At 36.0% G+C, this 25,542-nt stretch overlaps 3 protein-coding genes, 1 long non-coding RNA gene and 1 pseudogene across 5 annotated transcripts; 2 read left to right on the forward strand and 3 right to left on the reverse strand.

Annotated features, from left to right (window-relative positions):
* Positions 1 to 380: 380 nt before the first annotated feature.
* LOC126912856 (small nucleolar RNA U3) lies at positions 381 to 615 on the reverse strand (annotated as a pseudogene).
* Positions 616 to 3,062: 2,447 nt separating this feature from the next.
* On the reverse strand, positions 3,063 to 4,873 carry LOC118269641 (uncharacterized). The gene has a single exon (XM_035584845.2). It carries the CDS (start codon positions 4,822 to 4,824, stop codon positions 3,340 to 3,342), a length of 1,485 nt encoding a protein of 494 aa, XP_035440738.2. The 5' UTR covers positions 4,825 to 4,873; the 3' UTR covers positions 3,063 to 3,339.
* Positions 4,874 to 5,086: 213 nt separating this feature from the next.
* Positions 5,087 to 7,104, reverse strand: LOC118269642 (uncharacterized). The gene has a single exon (XM_035584846.2). It carries the CDS (start codon positions 6,947 to 6,949, stop codon positions 5,873 to 5,875), a length of 1,077 nt encoding a protein of 358 aa, XP_035440739.1. The 5' UTR covers positions 6,950 to 7,104; the 3' UTR covers positions 5,087 to 5,872.
* Positions 7,105 to 8,455: 1,351 nt separating this feature from the next.
* LOC118269859 (TELO2-interacting protein 1 homolog) lies at positions 8,456 to 24,830 on the forward strand. 2 transcript variants are annotated; one of them, XM_050706996.1, is made up of 17 exons: positions 8,456 to 8,977; positions 10,910 to 11,052; positions 12,272 to 12,446; positions 12,753 to 12,942; positions 18,778 to 18,913; positions 19,394 to 19,559; positions 19,914 to 20,122; positions 20,878 to 21,066; positions 21,426 to 21,629; positions 21,958 to 22,128; positions 22,396 to 22,623; positions 22,805 to 22,947; positions 23,055 to 23,150; positions 23,240 to 23,552; positions 23,625 to 23,919; positions 24,161 to 24,389; positions 24,582 to 24,830. In XM_050706996.1, exons 1-17 carry the CDS (start codon positions 8,787 to 8,789, stop codon positions 24,792 to 24,794), a joined length of 3,291 nt encoding a protein of 1,096 aa, XP_050562953.1. In that variant the 5' UTR covers positions 8,456 to 8,786; the 3' UTR covers positions 24,795 to 24,830. The 2 variants fall into 2 exon arrangements, with proteins under 2 accessions (XP_050562953.1, XP_050562954.1); XM_050706997.1 differs by having other exon boundaries at positions 12,275 to 12,446.
* Positions 13,345 to 17,517, forward strand: LOC126912831 (uncharacterized). Its single transcript, XR_007707480.1, has 3 exons — positions 13,345 to 13,430; positions 13,586 to 13,753; positions 17,407 to 17,517. It is a non-coding gene; the product is annotated as an uncharacterized LOC126912831 (long non-coding RNA).
* Positions 24,831 to 25,542: the final 712 nt, after the last annotated feature.

Raw genomic sequence — 25,542 nt, forward strand, 5'->3', positions numbered from 1 at the left:
TGGTGTTGCAGATGTCCACAAACACGTCTGAACAGATATGAGACAGAGATAAGTGATCACTAGTCTGCCTAGTCTGCCTAGTCTTCTTAATCGCCCTATAAGTATCATATAATAACTATTCTCAAATATTTAATAGGTTATGAACTTCTTTAGAATATGGAGTGAGATATATTACAATGAAAAATGCTACATTCGTTTCAGAAATAATGACATTGCAACCTCGGTGCGTTTATTTAAAAACAAACACGTTACATCGTTCACTGCATGCTATTTTTATTTAAGACATTGAAATGTCGGATAAATGAAATCATTTCACAGCCACAAGATGAAAAGAATTCGGACGTTTTTTTAATGAAGAAATAAAGAGAGATTTAAAAAGAGCCACTCAGGCAGCGCTAGCGGTACCTTAGTCACTATGTCCCTCAGTATGTTTCAGTGACTTGAACGATCATCGATAGCTGATGTCAGTATCCTCGGTACAACAACTTAAGGTACCGCATCAACTGGCCTCACGTTCCTAGCACCATACATCATAGCGGCTCATTGAGTAATTATTAACAGGAGTAAACTAGGTAATTTTTCGCAGGGTTAATAAGCAAATAGTAATAATTTCTTTTTCTATCACTTTCACTGAATATTAGTTTTACATTGTTCTCACATAGTTGAAGTAATTGAAACAATGTAACCAAGAATTGTATTGTGAATCTGATTGAAAAAGAGTACCTAACCAATGGAGTTTCTTGCTCGTTCTTCTCCACAGGAATCTACACTTTGGAACGAGCAAATAGCTTCACTAGAGGACTGACTGACAGACAGACGTTATTAATATTATTATATTTGCTTTGACGTTCAAAAGTGCCTTCCTGGTCTATTTGAAATAAATGATTTTGACTTTGACTTTGACTTTTGAAAGAAAGATTTCTGATTCGTAAATGCATATAGCCTCTTTGGAGCCCTCGGTAAAAGTGATGATGATATTGCAGATGATTATGTTCATATAATGACTTATTGCTGTTCTATAGTAATTATATATGTTTGTTAATTTAATTAATGTCAAGAGATCAGAATAATAAGTCTAGTTCCGCATTGACAAACAACTCATCTATCGACTGAAACATAGTAGGTGTGTGTGTATGTACCTACATTATACACTACCTTTACGCCTGCTTTTCCTGCATGTTTACATGGTTCCTCCCAAGTGGATAGATTATGATGCTTTTTTTGAGGGGAAAAAATCATCCAATGACTTCTCCCGCCTCGGGCGAAGCGAGAGGGAGTGTCAGACTCTTACTGACTAAAAACCCCGTCATACTCCAGGTTTTCGAGTCGGAGCCCCGGTAAACCTGTTGGGTACTCTGCAGCTCCGGATCACTGAGGTGTCTTATCTGTGGTTGTCTGATGGCTCTATGAGGCCCGAGCGGTACGCTACGCGCCGTACGCAAGGTGGAGATTACGATGGTGTAAAGATATCACGACAGGCTATATATTTTTTTTAAATCGTTTCAGCAGTTACAGAGCCTTTTCAATGCAAGTAAACGAGCAATGAAATCTTTCGTCTTTATAATTTCAGTACAAGACCTAAAAACTACTAACATATTATTAACTACTAACTTAACATACTTATGTTTAAAAAACTATCGTTAAACTCGTGTATTTAGTAGGTAGTTAAAGTAAAACTGAAAGGTATGTTCAAGGCAGTAGCTAAGGCCGTCAGACATAATGACATAATTGTAATAAAAAATAAACAACAGATGTCTGTCTCGATGACCGAAAAAAATATTCATTATGCGTACGAGTATACCTATTAAGTAGATAAGTGTAAAATTTTGGTTACGAACAACAATTTTAAAGGTTTGCGATCCGACATACTATTGGTTGCGAGCTCACTTCGGAGATTTCAATTGACAGTTACAGAATAGCTTGGCTGATAAATTCGTTAAACTGAGTTTTCTGTTTACCAACAAAATGACGCCTCCCCTAGAATGTCCGTTGACTCTCGGTCGAGTATTTTGTCCGAGGTGATCGTACCTTAGCAGTTGATAACACAAAGAATCTTATTTTTAGATATGATTGATTGAATAATTAACGGAATTTTTGCTTGTAGTGGTCACTGTACGATACCAGTGTTGAGACTATATCATTTTCTCTTCTCTTCACTTTTGTTGATAGCTAAATCTCCATTAACCTTCTCGCCATCTACCAATGCAATACCATCCTCAATTTCTTAAACCTTTTTAATATATTGTCAACCTTATACCTAGTTATGCAATAAAGTATAAAATTAATTAAAGAAATTCAAAAGATCGGTGAGTATAGTTTACTGTGCTGCCCTCTACGCTGCCATTAGCAGTTAGCACAAGGTTGACTGTTTACTGAATTGTTTGTATACCTATTTAAATAAAGGTTGTTTCACAGTTATGAGGTCAGCTGTTAGGTAACAGTTCAAGTTTACATCACTGACCCAGTGAAGGATGTACCTAACGATTTAGCGTTGAGACTTATTTTTGTAAACATTACCTACCTACTTAGGTACGCACACCTACCAACTTTGCTTCTTCTATACACAGGAAGACCTACTTATTTCGATTCTATCACCTATTTATTTATTTTTATTGTCCACCTGTCGTAATGGTCTACTTACTCCCATCTTCAGGACGGTGTTTGTCCAGTCAACACGATAAGCAGTACCTAAGTACCTATACGTTATTATTATAAATTGTAGTGCACTTGAAGAGATAGTGCTTATCTCGTCCGGGTCGCCGGGGCCGGCCGGTCATAGATCACACTTTTCCCCACAGATCTTGTGGAAAAATAACTTTTATCGTCGTGCTTGTGAAGTGATAAAAAAAATGTTAATAACAAATAGTTTGCATGGCTACAACACTAGGTATACAATTATTAATTATTGTGAATGATTTAAGAGTTGTGTGTGTATCTAACTCTACAAAAGTTTATCGTTAGACAAACTTTTCTAGTGCTAAGCACTTAGGTATTTCATTATTTGGATGTGTTGTTTGTGAAATCGACAGGAAAGTCTGTGTCAAAGAAAAAATAAACAAAGGTTTAAATAATATCGACTCATTTTATTCCTTAAACCTAACAATAATGTAGGCATAACATTACATTTTGTAGGTACACATTTACTTAAAATATCTACTTAGTAGTTACAACATATCGCATCGTTCCTCAATCACACACTTGCACCAAGCGGGATGAGTAAACAACAAACAGAGAGCGCGACTTAACTATGGCACACGCCGAGAGAGCTCCCACTCACGCACTCTTCAGGTACTTGAGTGTCTTTAATAAATAATTCCTACGACGTCACTACACTGTACTTCAAAGGGGAACATTTGGTGGCGTCTTGCAGGGCTCCGGGGGCGGCGGCCTCCGGTCGTCTGGCGTGCGTGACTGATAGTACGCACAGTAGGGAAGTGGATCCCAGAATGTGAATAGGGCTTCACGAGTATCCAGCACAGTATCCAGCAGCTTGCCCATAGTTGCAGTATGCCCACAACGTGCCGTTCCCTGGCACAAATACGGCAGAGATACTCCAACGCGAGCACCAATAGCCACCAACTTATTAGTGTGACCATTTGTAGTTTGCTCTTCACGAACCAGTCTGAATGACACATGACCAGTCATCGGTCTGGCTGGTGCGAGGAATGATACAAATCGCTGCACCCATGCGTCAGCTTCTTCATCCTTTTGGGGTACAAGTCCTTTTCTTGCAGAGTCCACCCGGCACGACACATTGTTGACTGCACGGGATTCTTTCAAAGTAGTACACGTCACAATCCTTTCTCCCTTTGGTTCCCGAACGATAACCCATGGTTTCTCCGCACTTATTTCCCGTGGGAATCTAAATTGAGCTTTCTCTTCCGGCATAACAAAACGTAACCGGTCTCTAGCTCCTCGCGCACCCGCACTAGCAATGAAATGTCTTCCCTCCTTAGACGCGCCGCTATCGTACCACGCACGAACATCTTCGTCGTTGGCCACCACCCAGAACTGAGGTGTCGCTAGTCCCGCAGCGCGACACACCCTCATCAGCTCCAAAGGGTCATCCAATGTTACAACATCGCGAGCGCAAGGTACAAAGCACTGGCATCCAAGTACTTCTAGATGTGACTTTGCAAGCGCATCGTAATATGCCGGCGTAGTCGAGCTCACTGGCACATAAAACACCACCGATTCTCTTTCCACTATTTCTCTTAGCGCTCGCGCATAAGCTAAAGGATCAGCAGGATTAGGCCGTGGCACTGTATAAAATTTATGAACAGCGGCTGAGTATTTCAACAAAGCAAATTGCCCTTCTATTTCAAATGCCACAACTCTTGCCCCAGCCGAATGGAAATTTCTGGCTAGATGCAAAGCTTGTACAGAACTGCCTCCACTAATAAGCACAGTTCGCGGTTTCTTCTGGTTTTTTGAGTTAATTGCACGTCCAATCATTTTGAGAACTCCAATAGGGCACTGAACACACTTCCAGAATAAGAATAAGGAGCCGGCGATCCATAAGGTAGGTAAAACGACCAGAATTTGTTTCCATGCAGGGTGAGCGATTAGGCTTAAAATGGCGAAGAGAGGTCGTAACATAAGCCGTGGTGCCCATGTGATGATCCTGATGAAGCGCGGCAGCGGCGGAGGACGCTCAGGGGATATGGCGCGCTCCTCCGGTATTAAGGAGAAGGTGGAGGAGAACGATCTCCTGAGAGCCGTGAAGGGCGGTGGTTGATGAGAGCATCGTTTAACTCGCGGAGAGAACACTAACTCTGTGTTGGAGCGCGCGAGGCGGCTGTACTCGGGCGCACAAGCCGGCATTGCGGGTACGGTTGTCAAGTAAGACTGGAGTGTGCGCGCACTCGCCTCGCATATAAATCGGCTCGTTATCATTAAGGCGGCGGCGCCCCGCTCTACACAACCCATCATCTTTGCACCCAATTAACGATTACCTAGTTAAAAAGTAAACATACTGGTTAATATATAATTATGGCTAATTAATAATATTGAGGGTTTAAAGTGATTTACTAAGTTAATATATTTATTTTCGTCTTTGTCCAAGGACAGTTCAAATAATACATAGTTATAAAATGAATCATATTTTATTTTAATGGTCTTTTCAACAATTCACTACCTGAATAAATAACAATATTGAATAACTACTTACATTTTGAAGTCCTAAATAAGAAATGTTATTTACTCTAAAAATGAATAAGGACTAGCAGTTGAGACATATCAAGCATGTACACTAATGTCTTATTGAGGAACTACAAAAATAAATCATCTAATGTATCACTGTGCAATATAATTTCAATTGACAATACTTCAAATGCTAGGTGTAAATGCATAAATAAGTTTTAATACAAAATAAATTGTATTACACAAATGTTACTTTGGCAGTACTCCTTACTCTAACAAACATAATATTGAATACATTACTCCGTAACAATTATTAATGATTACAATTACTTATGCTCAACATTATTGAGAATTACTGATGTATCCTAAATGTTCATGAGTGGTTCATGGAAGACACAACAATGATAATATTAGATATATATATTACACATTGTAGGTAGTTACATAAATGCACACCCCTATTTTATACACACATGTACATTACATGTACAGTGAAAACCCCTACACAGCAAAAACAATATAAATTAAGTTACAGAAATAAAATCTACATCTACATGATTGCAATTTAAATACATTATTATCACCAAAATGACCAACACATCACAATGTTAAAAATACATTTAATAAAGTAACATTAACTTCTTTAAAAAAGTAACAAGCACTTGCATGAAGATCCACAGTATAAACTCTAATATAACCTAATGTACATGTTTCATATCAAACAGATTAACTACAGAAAAAACGGTAAGTCAGTTTCCTTCAACTCAATTGAGCCATTCTTACAAACTACATGCAACTCATGGCTTGGTTCTTTCTCAAAGCGGAACCTCTTTGGATATGAGTCATCCATAAATCGGCCTAGCTTCAATATCTTTTCATCAACTAGTATTTTTTCTGCTATCAAGTTGGTAGCAGGTAAATTCTTCAGTATATCTGGTATCAGAAGCTCAACTTTGCCTTTCTCGTGTATGAAAATACTGCTCTTGTCTGTGAACTGTGAGGCATGCATGTACACATCCCCACTCTTCAAGGAAGCCTGCAAGTTGCCTGAGAAGCCTGTGATGTGCAGATTACCTTTCTGAATGACATCTATCATTACAGATCTGTGCAGGCTGTCAAGCCTCAAGTTGCCCATCAATGTGGTGAAATGTGATTTGTCACTGTAACATGACCTTACTACTATTGATCCAGCGTGTGTTGTCACATTGAAACCATTGGACATGATATTGTTACAAGTAATACCAGAGTTAAGGCCAGTCTTTAAATCTATGTTGCTGGCTTGTAATCTCCCTTCAGATTTTACTTCACCTTCAATGCTCTCCACCACAATATTCTCTGCTTTCAGATCAGAGACATTAACTGTTCCTTTTTGTGTTTTAACTACAAACTCCTGTCCTTCCAGTTTGGTGAGATGCACTGATGCATAATCTGTTGTTGTAACCTGGACCTTTAGATGGTATGGTACCTGTATGACACAGACGTCGTTTCTGTCGGACGCGGTATTCTTGTTGAGTAATTCCAATCGCTTGGATGTCTGTTTCACTTGAAAGTCGCTGGTTTCTTTGCCTTGGCTGTACAATGTCATGGTCAGCTTGTTATGAGCTTTTAGGTCGTCCACATCGATCGGCTGGATCTTTACATGTATAGGACTCTCGATAAAGATGCTTGTATTGTTATCTATTATCTTTTCCACTGTCCTAACTGCATTCAATTTCTTTATATCGGGCAAGTTGCTGAAATCCGCCACAGTTAACCTCAAAATCTTGAGGCACTTATGTAAGACCCGCTCTCCCATTAAGGTGAACATCTTGTAATATTTCTCACACTTAATAAAATCATAAAAACATGATTAAATCTAAAGTAATTTAATTATTTAATCGCATTCTCGTTTCCATTCAGTTTGACATAGAGCAATTAACATTTACACCTGACTTTGACAATTCCTCTTTTGAATTTTGACATATCCTGCGTTTCGTTCATAAATTGGTCAAATTGCAAAAATAGTGTTATCCATATTGAAACTTACTATTTTGATTTCTCATTTCGAAATCCAAAAGAATTGTTTTAAGTCCAATGTATAAATTATAATTGTGTATAAACACATAGCATTATTATTTTATTTTTTATTTAGTTTTTTAGTTATATTTTTTTTTCACATTCTAAAGCTGTCGGGAATACATTGATAAACACAAAAGATGTATTTAATAGATTTTCAACCTTATCTCGTTGAGCTAAACTCCATTATTAAAATTTTCGACTTATCGACTAGTTACTGTCGTTATATTGCCAAACCTTCAAGTTAATTTTTAGGGTTCCGTATATAGCTCTAATGAATAATTAATGGTACAAATCCTAAGTCAGCGAGTTTGACTCGTAACTGACCGTTTTGTATTACATAAATTGCATTTTTCACTTCTGATTCAGTAGGAGGTAAAAAAATAGCATTATCTGCTCAGTTTAAAACAATATAGTAGAATTATGTATAATCGATAATAACAATCCATTTTCTGTACATTCTATTAAGATTCAAACAACATTTTGTTAAAGGTTCCATAAGTAAGAGCTAGATTCTATTCATAAATGGGAGCGAACAAAACCTTAAACCCCCAGATATTGTCATCATACCTACCATACATTTCTAGCTAAGTTAGGTGAAAAGAATAGTAAATGACCTTATATTATAATTTATAAGAGGGGACATGTGTCATCATCGTATTCATACTATAATTTTAAAAGGCAAACCACACGTGTTTCTCTGCTAAACTGCTATACATGCTCTACTAGATGAACTAGATCTCTATAATTGTTGGATTAAAACTACCTATACCCAGCCTGTACCCGTTTATATTTATTCCCGTCTAATAATCGATGAAATAGGTAGGTCTAGTATATCATTTTCATTGTTATGGATATAGATATGTATGTCTGTCTGTCTGGCCTCACTCCACAACAAAATGGCTTCTACTCTTAAGTTAGTACTCATACATAGGTACGCTATCCCGTGCCTTGATTGGCGTAGTTTCAGCCTGGCTTTTCATTGGAGGATTCCTACAATCTAGTCTTTGTCTTAATCATAGACTTTTCGTACTTTAAACCAGACAAAATTGTATTAGTCGATTCGACTCGGCAAACAGGCATTATCTTAATTTATCCTCTTTTGTTGTTTTTTCATCTTCAAAATTTTTACGATTTTTGTATTACAAATATAACGTTCAATGAACATGCTAATGATTTTCATTTGTGTAATCCTATTTTAGTCGATTTAAACGTCAAAATAGTCTCGAATGAAGTTAGGAGAATTCAGCTTAGTCGATTCAAATGTGTCAAACAGTGTGTTCCCAGTTTTCACTCACCCTCCTCATTTTTCAATTTTCAATTAATCAATAAATCTGGAATCAATCAAAAAGGGGCGAGTCACGTCTGAGGATGGACGTAGAAGATTAAATTAGAATTTTTGCAAGGTTTTTGCAATAGTTTGAATCAAACAACTAAAGATTCGCTGTATTTAACCAATAACAAAGCGAACTTTAGTTGTAACTCGCTCCTGTTTTCCTATCTGCAAGTTGCCGGTAAGAAGGAAGGAAGGGCACCCCCTTCCACCCACCGGTTCAATCGATCGGTGCACACTGCATTATGAGAACAAGATGAACGCCGACTTGAAGGATGCGTTTTCGCGCATCAAACCAGTCTGCGATGTTCTCATGGTGTGCCCGACTGAAGATAGTATTGCTGCGTACCTGAGGCGCGTTGCAGAACTGAAGAAAGAAGTGATCCAGGAACTTCAGCAGTACCTGCTGTTCCCACTCATCACCCACCTGAAGTCCACAGAAACTGAGTAAGACCCCTTTTTATATTTTATTTTTAAATTTTCAGCAATAAGGTGTACAGGTAAGTAAGTACGAGTCATCATCATCATGATCATCATCTTTGTCACCATCATCACCAAGAAGAAACATGTGCGGCTGCACAGCATTAATATTAATAATTTTTATTTTAATAGCGGGGTAGTTGAATGGAGTCTTTTATACTTTTACATTATATTTGGATGCAGAGCAGTAAACTTCTAAAAAATAAACTAATAATATAAAATATATAAAAATAATTAATAATATAAAATAAAGTAAAATTTCATTGATAGCCATCACATAATTCCAAGTTCGGACACATGGGAATTATAATAAATCGCTTATTCATATAATGCGATGGAATATTTCTAACATTTCAAAAATGGTAATAATCAATGCATTATAAAAATACACAAACATTTTTGAGGCGTTAAAATTTAACAAATCTTGAGTTAAAATCATGATCGGAAATAATTAAGATTTAATCTTGGTCAAAGCGGAGTCCATATTTTTAACTATCTTAAAAAATTAAATTATTGTCTACTTATTAGATTTTTGGTAAGACATCATATTCTTATAAGAATCTGAATAGTAAAAAAAAATAAAAATTATGTATATCGAGAAATTTCTATGGCCACACCCTTTTTTTGAGGGGGTGGGGGGAAATCATTCAATGGCTTCTCCCATTTTAGGCGAGACGAGAGGGAGTGTCAAACCCTTACTAACTAAAAACCCCACATTACTCCTCCTGCTTTTCAAACTGGAGCCCCACTATCCGTTCAATAGTCCGCAGCTTCGGAATGGCCACACCTTAAAAGATTATTTGTTATTCTTATATATATTGAACAGCAGCTGGGATACAATTTCGAATATTTAACATACTATGCACCATTTTATGTGACTGAGAATTAAAAGAAATATCCTGCTTTCCCAATTTCCAATATGTTACTTCATATAGGAAATTGTGAAAGCAGTCAGTGTCGGGTAACTCGGAGCATTTCAATTTTGAAATGAGAATGGGACAAGCAGTGCTTACTTTTGTAATTTGAAATTATATGTTTTAATTTTCATCGGAAAGATGCTGCAAATAAAAGATTCTACACTTGCATTATTCTACGGAGCACATTTTATCACATCACATATCCTATCGTATATTCTTTAAACAAACATTTTACGTTACTGATTCATGTGTACTATAAAAATATAAACTAACATATTTTTAAGAAACCTTTATACTACTAACTAATAAAAAATGGAGTTGTCTACATTATTTCTCACCCTTAGTTTAAGTTTAGATTTAGAGTAAGTAGTCAACTCGGACCACATACCTACGGCCCATTTGGGACGAGTTGGGGAAATTAAAAATAAATTAAATTTGTAGTGGTCAACTCGTCCCACTTTTTTTTTGTATGGATTTTTAAACTTTATCAATGTTTGGTACAGTTAGCAACACAAGATTAAAAATATTTTTTATAGATTTTCATATTAAAAAATCCTGACGAAGTAAGAACCTCTTTTTTTTAGTGTCGGTTAAATAATTTATTACCTAAATTTTTTTTAGCAATCGCACAAATTCATGTGTTAACCAAAATTACTAAGAATAGTAAACATGTGTGGCTTAAACAATGGTCATGGCGGTCACTTATGAAGTAAATGATAACAAAGATAGAATTAAGTTCCTAGAAAATCTTCTGTTTTCAACAAAGTAATAGAAATTTATTATTTCCACACTAACCCTTTTGCTACTGACTGTACTTTATCTCATTGTAATAGTGACGTGGGACGAGTTGACCACTAAAAATATTATTTTATTTTATTTTCTGCAACTCGTCCCAAATGGGCCGTAGGCATGTGGTCCGAGTTGACTACTTACTCTAGATTTAAATAGAAAATCAATACATTTAGCAATTCATACTATTTAGGAAGAAACATGAGCTGCAACAGAAGCTGGTGGACTGTATGAGAACCGTACTGGAGAAGGTGACGGTGAACAGCTTCGAGATGTGTATGAAGATGGAAATAGGGCTGCTTCAAATTGTGTTCGATCACACTAAACCTGGAATGGGTAAGGCTTTGTGAACTTTATTTTCTATATTCTTTATTTTTTCCTGTATGTATCACTCCGTCTTGTGCCTATACATACATATGTACATAACTTCTCGCCTGTCTCCCATAGGGGTAGGCAGAGACAATGGACTGCCAATTGCTACGACTCTTATATACCTCTTTCGCTTCATCAACAGTCATCAGTCTTTTCATTGTGCCTATAAAAAGGGTTATTTAATGATTAGCTAAGACAATTTGAGCCATGTGTTTTCGAGGCTGTATGTCAATGACATTTTTTAGAGGATGGCCATTTTCCTGTAACATTCAACTAATATTTTAATTGATTTCAAAAAGTGATGTGAACATGTGAAGTGTTTTCATAGTTAATAGCTCATAGGGTTATTGATTTATTTGTAGTAGATATGTGATGGGTTTTTTGGTAAAGACATTTTATTAGGTACTTAATGTTTATAAAGAAATGGAAGAATAATGAAGTATTGATTGTATAAAATAACCTTGAGGTGGATTTAAAGAAGAAACTCTTGAATTTTTGGGACATTTTCATATGAACATTTATATTGTCCGGATTATTGATTTTTGTCAGATAGGTTTATGGGAGAAGACATGTTCGGGGATAATTATGAATTAATTTGATTTGATGCAGTATTCTCATTTTGAATCTAATCTAGTTATCGGTATTAAACTGTGGTGGGTAGAATTCGTACATAGGTACCAACAATATCCCTACCTAACTTCTAGTTTCATACTTTTATTGGGATGTAGTTGGTTATTCAGTCCCTGCCCCCTACAGCAAGCATAATTGACCTCAATTGTGCATCAATCTGTACAAGTAGTGAGTTCCTCAGCAACATTGCAGTTTCAATGACCCGAGGTTGAATGAATAACAGCACAAAATTATCTGCACCAATCTGTCAAGTCAACTCGGGTTAACGGATCACTTGCTCATAATTATCAATATGTTATTGATTATTACAATCATTATCTAACTATCAATATTTATGATATTCTACTATTATAATTTCTTGGTTAGTGCTATTTTATGGATGTTTTTGTCATTGAATTAGAAAATAAAATAATTTAATACCCATCATCTAGTATTTTTGGATATTTTTCTTCAATATTTTTTTTAAGATGTATTATTTTTTTATTTGCTGTGATTTTGTTTGGCTTTTTTTTTCTTTTATTTTAATTAGATTCTTAATACTCTGTGACTTTAGTAGCAGACGTCCCTGAAGAACTGAAGTGCAGTGTGATGACTTGTCTGACGGTTCTGCTGTTGAATGTGGATCCCAAGTATAGGGAGGTGATGTTGAAGGCCCATGTACCATTGCTGGGCAAAGCTGTCTACGTGTCTGTGCATCTTGCGAAACTGGAGAGGCTTAGGGCACTCAGGTGAGTTTCATTATATTTTAGGGCACAATAGTTATAGAGTATATAGTGGACTATATCTTTAAAATGGACTGGACTATTTTAGATCTATTTTTTTTTTAATATTTTAACCTGCATAGCATATCATAGCATAGGAGTTACTAGTGCTTTGCTGGCCTTTCGAGAGGATTTATAAAAATAAATAACTAAAGTTTTTACTTGTGACACCTTGTCCATTCAATAATGAAATAGGCCCTTTAGGTTTTGCTTTTTCACTACTTATTCACTGTTCTTTTGCGGACAAGTAGTAAAATGCCCAATAACTTTCAGATTAGCTGCAATACAATGCGTGACCGCACATACAGCGACTCATCCGAAGCTCACTACTGACTACCATATCACGGACCCTCTTCAAGAGAAGCTGGTGGTAGACATGTTATCTCTCATCCTTCCTGGTGTCATGGGAGCGCTGCAAGATGTCGCCACTTGTAAAGACAACCCTGGACACGCACTGATCGTGGTAAGATATTTTTTACTTAGTTTTTCTCTTCTTTAGTCCCTTTCATCTAGCTGAGAAGAATAGGATTTAAAAATTGTGACGTCAAGACAGCTGTTCAGAATATTCCGGAACATTCTTCGTGCTGCCCTTTTCGTGTTTTATTAACAAATAATAAAATACGAAGAGGTCAGTAAGTTGAATACAGTCATCGTTCGTCGAGGAGCACGACACCGCGAGCATTTTTTACAACATATTTCAGTTTGCTAATATTTTCTTTTTGTTGTGGAGTGTGTACTTTTCAGGAACGTTCTTCGTGCTGCCCTTTTCGTGTTTTATTAACAAATAATAAAACACGAAGAGGTCAATAAGTTGAACACATTCATTGCACTCCTCGTTGATCAATATTATTAATATAACATTTAAATGTCTTTATTGTGTGTGTAATTTTCAGTAACATTCTTCGTGCTGCCCTTTTCGTGTTTTATTAACAAAAAATAAAATACGAAGAGGTCAGTAAGTTGAATACAGTCATCGCACTCATCGTTCATCAATATTATTAATATTACATTTATTTAAAAATGTCTTTATTGTGTGTGTACTTTTCAGTAATATTCTTCGTGCTGCCCTTTTCGTGTTTTATTAACAAATAATAAAACACGAAGAGGTCAGAAGTTGAATACAGTCATCATTCGTCGATGTCCACCGCACAGTGCAACATTAAAATGTATTTTTGCTGTGTGTTATCCTAAGAAGTCCTTCACGTTGTATTTCCAGAAACATTCTTCGTGCTGCCCTTTTCGTGTTTTATTAACAAATAATAAAATACGAAGAGGTCAGTAAGTTGAATACAGTCATCGTTCGTCGAGGAGCACGACACCGCGAGCATTTTTTACAACATATTTCAGTTTGATAATATTTTCTTTTTGTTGTGGAGTGTGTACTTTTCAGGAACGTTCTTCGTGCTGCCCTTTTCGTGTTTTATTAAAAAATAGTAAAATACGAAGAGGTCAGTAAGTTGAATGCTGTCATCGTTTGTCAACATACGCAAAGCAAAGCTGTTTTCAAAACAAAAAATATCCCTAAAATTTTCCTTTATGTCTATGTATTTTTAGGAAGGTTCATCGTGCTGCCCTTTTCGTGTTTTATTAACAAATAATAAAATACGAAGAGGTCAGTAAGTTGAATACAGTCATCGTTCGTCGACGCCACCGCACAAAGCAATATTAAAATGTATTTTTGCTGTGTTATCCTAAGAAATCCTTTACGTTGTATTTCCAGAAACATTCTCCGTGCTGCCCTTTTCGTGTTTTATTAACGAATAATAAAATACGAAGAGGTCAGTAAGTTGAATACAGTCATCGTTCGTCGACGCCACCGCACAAAGCAATATTAAAATGTATTTTTGCTGTGTTATCCTAAGAAATCCTTTACGTTGTATTTCCAGAAACATTCTTCGTGCTGCCCTTTTCGTGTTTTATTAACAAATAATAAAATACGAAGAGGTCAGTAAGTTGAATACAGTCAACGTTCGCCGACGTCCACCGCATAAAGTAACATTATAATGTATTTTTGCTGCGTGTTATGCTAAGAAATTGTATTTTTTATATTATGTATTTCCAGGAATATTTATCGTGCTGCCCTTTTCGTGTTTTATTAAAAAATAATAAGATACGAAGAGGCCAGTAAGATGAATACTGTCATCTTACTTCGATGTCAATACTTCAGTGTAATAGAAAATTGTACAAAAATGTGAATGTTGTGTTGTATGTAATTTATTCAGGAACATTCTTCGTGCTGCCCTTTTCGTGTTTTATTAACAAATAATAAAATACGAAGAGGTCAGTAAGTTGAATACAGTCATCGTTCGTCGACGCCACCGCACAGAGCGAACATTTTTAAAATGTATTATTTCTGTGTTTATCCTAAGAATTTTATTTAAATGTTGTATTTTTCAGGAACGTTCATCGTGCTGCCCTTTTCGTGTTTTATTAACAAATAATAAAATACGAAGAGGTCAGTAAGTTGAATACAGTCATCGTTCGTCGATGTTCGCACGACACCGCAACCATTTTTTTACAAATGTATTTCAGTTTCTCCAAATTTATTTTTTATTGTGTAGTGTGTACTTTTCAGCGACGTTCCTCGTGCTGCCCTTTTCGTGTTTTATTAAAAAATAGTAAAATACGAAGAGGCCAGTAAGTTGAATGCTGTCATCGTTTGTCAACGAATACGCAAAGCAAAGCTGTTTTCAAAACAAACATTTTCTTAAAATTTGCCTTGATGTCTATGTATTTTCAGGAACGTTCATTGTGCTGCCCTTTTCGTGTTTTATTAACAAATAATAAAATACGAAGAGGCCAGTAAGTTGAATACAGTCATCGTTCGTCGACGCCACCGCAAAGAGCGACATTAAAATGTATTTTTACTGTGTGTTATCCTAAGAAATCCTTTATGTTGTATTTTCAGAAACATTCTTTCTTGCTGCCCTTTTCGTGTTTTATTAACAAATAATAAAATACGAAGAGATCAGTAAGTTGAATACAGTCACCATTCATCGACGTCCACACGACACTGCAAGCACTTTTTGAGAAGATATTTAAAGTCAAAATGTCTTTTTTGTGGTGTAACTTGTGTACTTTTCAGTAATATTCTTCATACAGTCATCACTTCTCAACAACCACTGTACAGACAGAACAACATCAAAATATATTTTTACTGCGTACGATACTAGAAAATGTATTTTCAGTACTTTTCAACATTCTTCGTGCTGCCCTTTTCGTGTTTTATTAACAAATAGTAAAATACGAAGAGGTCAGTAAGTTGAATACAGTCATCGCACTCATCGTTCATCATTATTATTAATATTAGGTACATTTATTAAAAAATGTCTTTGTGTGTGTAATTTTCAGAAACGTTCTTCGTACTGCCCTTTTCGTGTTTTATTAACAAATAATAAAATACGAAGAGGTCAGTAAGTTGAATACAATCAACGTTCGTCGACGCCGCGGCACAGAGCAACATTAAAATGTATTTTTACTGTGTGTTATCCTTTACGTTGTATTTCCAGAAACATTCTTCGTGCTGCCCTTTTCGTGTTTTATTAACAAATAATAAAATACGAAGAGGTCAGTAAGTTGAATACAGTCATCACTTCTCAACAACCACTGTACAGACAGAACAACATCAAAATATATTTTTACTGCGTACGATACTAGAAAATCGTTTTTTTTTTTTCATTTATGTACTTTTCAGGGACGTTCTTCGTGCTGCCCTTTTCGTGTTTTATTAACAAATAGTAAAATACGAAGAGGCTAGTAAGTTGAATACTGTCATCGCACCCATCGTTCATCAATTTTCTACAACGCAATATTTATTTCTTAATTACATTATTACTTTCATATTTTTTTTCGATACCAAATGCAATTTCATGTCAATTTATCGGTATCGGTAGCGGTACCATCGAATATGTATTTTTTAAAAAGCTTATTTATTTAAAAATGTCCTTATTGTGTATGTAATTTTCAGGAACGTTCTTCGTACTGCCCTTTTCGTGTTTTATTAACAAATAGTAAAATACGAAGAGGCCAGTAAGTTGAATACTGTCATCGCACTCATCGTTCATCAATATTAATAACATTTATTTCTTAATTACATATTACTTTCACAAACATTTTTCGTTACCAAATGTAATTTCAGGAACATTTATCGGTATCGGTAGCGGTGTTATCGTACATCTATTTTTAAAAAAGTTTATTCATTCATTATGTCCATATTGTGTATGTAATTTTCAGGAACGTTCTTCGTACTGCCCTTTTCGTGTTTTATTAACAAATAGTAAAATACGAAGAGGTCAGTAAGTTGAATACAGTCATCGCACTCATCGTTCATCAATATTATTAATAGTACATTTATTTAAAAATGTCTTTATTGTGTGTGTAATTTTGAGGAACGTTCTTCGTGCTGCCCTTTTCGTGTTTTATTAACAAATAGTAAAATACGAAGAGGTCAGTAAGTTGAATACAGTCATCGCACTCATCGTTCATCATTATTATTAATATTAGGTACATTTATTAAAAAATGTCTTTGTGTGTGTAATTTTCAGAAACGTTCTTCGTACTGCCCTTTTCGTGTTTTATTAACAAATAATAAAATACGAAGAGGTCAGTAAGTTGAATACAATCAACGCACTCATCGTTCATCAATATTATTAATATTATATTTATTTAAAAATGTCTTTATTGTGTATGTAATTTTCAGGAACGTTCTTCGTGCTGCCCTTTTCGTGTTTTATTAACAAATAGTATAATACGAAGAGGTCAGTAAGTTGAATACAGTCATCGTTCGTCCACGCCACCGCACAGAGCGACGTTAAAATGTATTTTTACTGTGTGTTATATACTAAGAAATCTTTTACGTTGTATTTCCAGAAACATTCTCCGTGCTGCCCTTTTCGTGTTTTATTAACAAATAATAAAATACGAAGAGATCAGTAAGTTGAATACAGTCATCGTTCGTCGATATCGTACAACGCAATGTCAGCGGCTATTTTATAAATGTTATTTTCTCAATTTTCTCGATCCCTGTGTATTTTCAGAGTCATTCCTCGTGCTGCCCTTTTCGTGTTTTATTAACAAATAGTAAAATACGAAGAGGTCAGTAAGTTGAATACAGTCATCGCACTCATCGTTCATCAATATTATTAATATTACATTTATTTAAAAATGTCTTTATTGTGTATGTAATTTTCAGGAACGTTCTTCGTGCTGCCCTTTTCGTGTTTTATTAACAAATAGTAAAATACGAAGAGGTCAGTAAGTTGAATACAGTCATCGTTCGTCCACGCCACCGCACAGAGCGACGTTAAAATGTATTTTTACTGTGTGTTATATACTAAGAAATCTTTTACGTTGTATTTCCAGAAACATTCTTCGTGCTGCCCTTTTCGTGTTTTATTAACAAATAATAAAATACGAAGAGGTCAGTAAGTTGAATACAGTCATCGTTCGTCGATATCGTACACGCAATGTCAGCGGCTATTTTATAAATGTTATTTTCTCAATTTTCTCGATACTTGTGTATTTTCAGAGTCATTCCTCGTGCTGCCCTTTTCGTGTTTTATTAACAAATAATAAAATACGAAGAGGCCGGTAAGATGGAACATAATCAACGTTCTTCGATGACAACGTTTACTTAATTTTGTCTTACCGATATTTTTCCTTTGTATTTGTCATATGTATAGTTCATGTTGAAATTTTCTCATGTGTATTTTTCATTTTCAGATTATAATTAATAAGTATTTAAAATGTATTCTATAATAATTTTGCGAACGAATTGCCATTTTTTAATGTTTCAGACTTATGTGTGACATTAATTTATTTGCTTTATTTCGTGTGTGTTTTGTAGGTATATTTAAAATGCAATTTTGATTTCAGTTATCTATATAATATGTCTTTATCTATTTTAACTTAGTGAAATAAAATTACATGGTAATTTTGTGAACTGATTGCCTATTTTTAATGTATTAAGACTTATGTGTAACATTAATTGATTTGCGAATTTCTTGTGTGCGTTGTATATTTAAAATGCAATTTTAATTTGTATGATATTTCTTCACCCATTTTTACTTACTGTATTTTCCTATTTTAACTTGGTGTATTTTCTATAGAACTTTTCACAGTATTAACATTGCAATTACAATTACACAATAAATACATTTATAATGCAATTTTAATTTAAGTTATACTTATTTGATATTTCTTGACCTATTTTAACTTAATGTATTTTACTATTTTATCTTTGTGTATTTTCTATAGAACTTTTCACAGTATTAACATACCAATTTGTTTTATATTGTAGACAGCAATAGACGCGATGCATCGAATATTATGTCTCGCAATGAACAACAAATACATGAGTCACGCTACTGAGCCGACTGCCGAGGACTTTATGAAAGTGTACCGACAGAAAGGAGACAAAGAAGTAAGCAATAAGGGTAATTAGTAATTATAGAGAATAATAATAATTTGTAAACTCATCTGTGACTTGAATTGGGTGTTTTATTATGTTCGTTGTTTATTTTTTATGGGTTTTTGATTTGGAAAGTGGCATTCTATAATTACTGAAGACTATGGTTAAATTAATTACTTTATGTAATGGTATAATGAAAGCCATACATACATACTTACACACTACTTTTTGTAAAATAAAGAAGAGATACTTCGAAACATAGCATTGCTTGAAGTAGACCGTAAGCTTCACAAAGCAACGTACCTTATACCCTTAATTTTACGACGATATAAATTCCACTTCCAATAAAATTATTTTAATTTTCAAAATTCTTCACAGTTTTGGCAACAAAACCTCTTTTTCTACACCGTCCATATACAGGGTTACTTATAAAACATTGTTCAATGTTTTTGTATAACCCTGTAGAAGTATGTTCTTTATTTGATTTTTTTATTATTTTCACCAGTGGATCCAAAGACGTTGCCGGTGCGAAGTGCGGAATGGTTCAAAGTGGCCAGTCAAAAAGTGTTGATCATAAACCAGCATATAGTGGCGCTGAGGACACATGAACACTTCAAAGTGAGGAAGGAACTCGCCATCTACTTCGCCAGGATGCTGGTGGAGTGTGACGTGTAGGTGTTCAATTATTCTGTACTAATCTTCTTGATCATTGGTTTTTTAGTTGATATAAAAATAAGTTTTTAACAGGTTAAACCTACCTATATAATTATATAAGCTTTCAACTAGTTACTCTGCTAAACTTAGCGCAAGTGCTACATGTCTGATGAATATGTAGATTTTTTTCTTTGATTCAAAAGTACAGATGTGAGGATAATATTGTATCGATACATTTTTTATTATTTTACACGATATTCCCATATATTATTATTATATTAACCTAAACACGATCCATACCCACTATAGTCAATCAGAACAATACAATAAACGCCTAAAAATCACAATCTAAAGCCCCACTTTATTTGCAGTGCAATGGTAACATCAATTCCCTTAGCTCTGGACACACTCATCCTGTTGGCCAAAGACGAGTACCCCGAGGTCGCAGAATACTGTAGCAGCGCCCTCTCTGCATATTTCGAGACTGCTTCAGAAGAAACACGATCAAAGACGTTAGATTCGCTCTGCAAGAACTTTTTTACTGCTGTCAATGGTCTACCTAGGGTTATGAATAATATTGGTGAGTATTTCATTTAAGAAGCGGTCCACCCCATTCCTTAAATGTCTTGATGTATTTGTCAAATATTCCTTAAAATGACATACGGACGGACAGACAGACATGACGAATCTATAAGGGTTCCGTTTTTTGCCATTTGGCTACGGAACCCTAAAAATGAACTTTCTGTCGTTTCGAAAACATTTTGGTATTTATTGCTTATGTAGATATGAATATGAAGTGTTCACTGCTCTTGTATTCTCATGCAAATTCTATCAGCTCTTGCATCACAATGAATGACTTAATGAATATGAATACATAACGTTCTCCATTTTCCCTGGGCAAAAACATCGCGTTCTAATTATGTACATAGTGTTTATACATTACCTACACTGGATTCATAGGGACATCAAGAATCACGCCTTTTTGTCCCCGAAGTAGGAAATAGTAATATATAATCTTAATAAAATAATCACACGGCAAAACACGACAACATATTTTGTTGTCTTTTGAATGTTAACTCCACGAACTTAGTTAATGTCAGTCAAATAATTCATTTAAATATGAACAGTAGTCAGTCAAATAATTTTTAATTAATTAAACCAAAATAAGGAACTTTTGCACGTCTAAATAAATTATTTATAGGTCAGTCTTCTCTATTTGCTTGTTTGAGAAGAATGAATAAGAAATTCCACGTTAACTCCTTTTCAATCGGTCCCTTTCCACCTTCACAGTTCTTGGTTACATCATTAAGTAGAATTTGTTCTGTCTGTGGTTAGATTCGAGTCGCAAGCTGTCTAGCTTGAACCTGGTGCACGGGTACGTGTGTGCGCTGGGCGCGGGCCCGGGCCAGCGGCTGACGGCGGCGCTGAGCGCGCGCGACCACGTGCAGGCCGTCTGTGTCGCGCTCCTGCAGTGCGTCGCCATACACGCTGACCTCACCATGCTCACGCAACATGCTGTTAGAGGTACGCAACAAACATACCAACTTACTTCTGTGGATTACTTAAGAAACTATTTAATTTTGTTCAGTTTGGAAGCTGGATGGAACATTTGAGTCTGGCCCTTTTTGGAAAAATATCTAATCGTTTTAATTCGACTTACCCCAAGCATCATTTTCTACTTTTCTATGAATTATTCTTATTTCCTACATAATCATAAGCCCTGAAAAGAACACTACAAAGAAATCTATTTAACCGATCACGCGTAATTCCGTTTAATGCTCGAGACTAGAGACTCGACACTAGAGCATAAAATTCTATTTTCTTATGAATAAATAATAGATATTACTCTAACTGCATAAATATAAGATAATGATTACTTGTAGATGTAATCTCCCCGCCGCCCGCCGGCTCCCCGTGGTGCAAACTGAGACATTTAGACGACGAACTGTGCGAGCGTCGAGTGCAGGAGATCCTGGGCTTGCTGGGCGAGGCGGAGTGTGCCTCGCTGTTGTTAGACCAACTGCTGGAGCTGTTTGACCTGGACAGGAGCGCCGAGGTCGTGTATATTTGCAACTGGATGGCTGCAGGTCAGTTATTATATCAATTACCAACTAATAATAAAGTATTGTTTTAAAATAAGGAGTTTTATTTGTGTAATTGTGGTCTAATATCGTATCGTATTTGTCCTAAAATTGGAAACGGTCAGAGAGAGACAAGATATCTCGCTTCTCTCTCTTTCTTTTTAAAAAAGTAAAGATGTGATATTAAAGTAACTACACCTTTCTCGATCACTCTAAGCTGTCCACCAAGCGTCGGGACAAAACTCCCTTACGGAACTAACCTTAGTTTAACAGTGGACCATCTACTTCTGATGGCGTAGAACAACCTTAATTAACACATCTTTCACCTTCACAGCACCAAATTCTTCAGAGGATTTCGTGAAGCGCATACTGAACACGTACTTAGAGGAGGATGTGTGGTACTTACCTCTTGAGGTGGGTGTGTCGGAGCCCGCCCTCAACCCGGAAGACACGCTGGATGTCAGTGTGTACAACCCCAGGTCTTGGGACAAGGATTATGTGCCTGGTAGGTGTTAGCCATTGTGACTGAATTTATTTAGTATGATTTGATGACACATTTGTCTAATAAATATAGTTAATTATATACCTGACGCAGTTTTAACGCGGAAGTATTTATGTGTGTTTAAGCTACTCTTTTCAATGCCTTGTTAATTATGGACACATAAAAAACAAATTATACAATGTGTCTTAACTAATTTTCCAATTAATAAACACATTTTGTGCCACATTACAAAACTTTATTCACTTTAAAATAGCATTTTCATTCTCCTAGATCTATACGAAGGTGCAATAGAAACTCGTTACACCGACATTAGTTACCGCGTGGCGCGGGCCAAGTCTCACTCGGACCCCAACAAGTGCGCCACGCTGGGCACCGCACAGCGGAACATGTTGCTCTCCTGCCTACTCACTGAGGGTATCGGCGTCATAGCACGCCGCCTCATGGACAAATACCAACCGTTTCTGTTGAAGACTCTGTGTTTAGTGCTTGAGAGAGTCGGTAAGTTAATTAATGGTGAAGAAGACATACAGCTTACTTGCGTAGATTATTCGAGAAAAGCTCAACTAGTTTCGAGTCACACTGGGACTCATTTATGCCAATCTTAATTAATTTAAGATCAAATAACTTTTAGACTCAGTCTACAATTGCAATTTCACAACAAAATCTTTAATATTTACAGCCAGTAAGTACGAGATGTTGCATCTAGCTGGACTGAAGGCAATACACGGCATTGCAGCGGCATGCGGCCACTCGAGTGTGGCGGAGCTTATCAAACACAACGCTGATTACTTCACTAACCAAGTCACTGTCAGACTGAAGAAGGTAAAACAGGCAATAGTTTAACAATTATTGTGGTATAAGTCTTAAGAAAAAAATGTATAGCAATTGTTTGCATTATTTCTGTAAGTAATATAATAATGTTTTTCCAGGCTTGGAACTGTCAGTCAGCTTTACAAATACTGTCAGTCGTAATGGAATACAGTGACTCCAGTATACTGAACTATCTCTATGGTATTGTTGAAGATGTAAGTATCCCTAGAGTAAAAAAAAAGATTACGGTACTGGTTTTAAGGAGGTAAATTGCTACAATATAAATTTAATTTCGTCTTCGCAGGTCCTTGTCCAAAGTTGTGATAAATATTACGAAAACGATCTACAAGCGTACTTACAAGTTTTCCTAACATTCGTGGAATGTATTCGCAAGTGGTATGAGATACCCGAGGTCGAACCCAAGGCAGCAGAGCAGAACAGAGAAATTAACATTTTGAATGACCTATTAGTGTTTATTGAGAATAGAGAGGCTGCGGAAGAGCTCCTAAATGAACAGGAGTTTGAAAATAGAGCTGGTAGGAATGTGGAGGAGATGTATAGAGAAGATCTGAGGAGAAGAGAGGAAGAGGTGTTGGATTACGATGATACTGTTACTGGTAAGAGAGAACATCTAAGTTTTCCCGTACAAAGATTGTAATAGACCACTAAACTCCATTTCTTCTTTACAGAACCGAAACCCCCTCTACCGCAACACATAACAGTAACAATCACGATACTCAAACGTTGCCTCAACTACGTGACGTCATCACAGCGTGACAACTCGATCCTGGCATTACAAGTGTTAACTCGTGGTCTACCAATATTGAGGAAGTATGATGACGAGCTCCTGCCACTGGTGCATAAGTCCTGGGGACCGCTGGTCTCCAGGTTTGATAAGGAACCTGCGATAATGAAGAGGGCGTTTGATTTGCTTGTCACTATGGCTGAGCTAGCTCGCGACTTTATTCGGGGCAGAGCTATCAGGTTAGTTTGGTGTTTAATGTTAATTTCATTCTGTATTTCATACAAACCCATCCTCGATACCTAAGAAGCTGGCAACGCACTTTTAATTCTTTTGCTATTGTCGCTAAGCAATTGCAAGAAGGCAAGGACCATCATGAGTCCACCATCAGGAAAACCATCAGGAAATAATGAAAAATCTCCTACTTAACAGTACTAATGTCTTCAGATTTTGTCATTACTAAAGCTAATTATTTTGTTCTAGGGACGTCTTACCACACATATACAGCTTCCTGGACAAATCTTCAAAGGAAAGCTACCTGAAGGACATAGGGTCTGCCTACCGCAACAGTCAGGCGTACAGTCTACAACTGACTGCGTTGGGCGCACTGCCGCATCTTGCGACTGATCTCATGCTGGAAGACGAAGCCTTGGAGAACGCCATGACATGCGTGCAGCCGTACTTATCTAAGAAACAACCTAAGGCGTTACAGGTGAGGATGACGAAAGGAAATACTTTTGTCATTTAAAATATCTTTTAAATTCTGGAACTCTTATTGAGATCGCAAATCCCACGCGCAAATGTCAATCATTCTGAGTAATGGTTGCAAAATTAACGATCAATCAAGCTAAAGAAAAAAGAGTGGCAATATTTGGTGAAATACTAACTATTACTATTTTTCCAGACCTTAGCGGTGGAGTTCTTCAAAAGACTGCTGGATTACAACCACGGAGCCACCTGGTACCATCTCAGAACTCTATGCAACAACACCCAATTGCTAGAACCGCCCACTCGGGAGTACGTGCATTTATTCAACATTGTAGGCACCCCTTACATCGCTACGGATAAGGATTATCAAAGTAATATTAAGTTAATTTTTGATAAAAATGTATCGTAATTTGTAATAAATAAATCATTTTGTAATAGTATCTTATGACTGAGTTTTATTTTGTGTTATCTGCCAATACAACGACAAAACAAGAGCTAAATGGAAGCCAAGTAATCATTGAATTACCTAATTTATTTATTTGGTGAATAAGCTTACGACTCCAGTACGATATGTACGACGATACGCTTCATTTTCTAGAATAGAATAGGGCAACTTAGGACTGGATCACATGAAATAATAATATAGAAATCTTGTAATATGTCAAAACCTAGGTATTGAGTTGTAGTAACCCCCATATACTATACGCTTTTTGTAAAGTAAAGAAATATATTTCCTGATTGAGGGATAGGGTGAAAGGACACGCCAAAATAAAACCTTGATAAATGTTGTATCTTGTTGAGGTTTGTGGTACAGTGGTTACCGATAGATTGCTTGGGGCTGCCCTGGATGCTAACTCTTGAAACCATCCAATAAAGCATAGGGGATTCTAAATTTCAATCCAATAAAATCTCGATAATTATTCAATGAAATAACCCTAATCGTAGCTGTTTAAAATAGAGTATAATAAGTATAGGGGAAAATAGCCTTCAGAGTACAGAATATAAAGCTAAACTCAATACCATTTAGTTCATTCAATATCTACGCAATACGGATGCACTGTGCGCAGGTACAAAATTTCACAATACCAATGTCGATCGATCGGAATTGGATTCAAGAGCAAGACCCTGGAAGTCCAATTATATTGTAATAGGTCATT

This window comes from Spodoptera frugiperda, chromosome 30 (genome assembly GCF_023101765.2).
Source record: "Spodoptera frugiperda isolate SF20-4 chromosome 30, AGI-APGP_CSIRO_Sfru_2.0, whole genome shotgun sequence".
Lineage (NCBI taxonomy): Eukaryota > Metazoa > Arthropoda > Insecta > Lepidoptera > Noctuidae > Spodoptera > Spodoptera frugiperda.

Coding starts and splice junctions, on each gene's coding strand:
- LOC118269641 (XM_035584845.2), bottom strand. CDS start 4,824: ATGCCGGCTTGTGCGCCCGAGTACAGCCGCCTCGCGCGCTCCAACACA.
- LOC118269642 (XM_035584846.2), bottom strand. CDS start 6,949: ATGTTCACCTTAATGGGAGAGCGGGTCTTACATAAGTGCCTCAAGATT.
- LOC118269859 (XM_050706996.1), top strand. CDS start 8,787: ATGAACGCCGACTTGAAGGATGCGTTTTCGCGCATCAAACCAGTCTGC. Junction 21,630..21,957: donor TTGCAACTGGATGGCTGCAG/GTCAGTTATTAT, acceptor TCACCTTCACAG/CACCAAATTCTTCAGAGGAT. Junction 23,151..23,239: donor TCTATGGTATTGTTGAAGAT/GTAAGTATCCCT, acceptor TCGTCTTCGCAG/GTCCTTGTCCAAAGTTGTGA.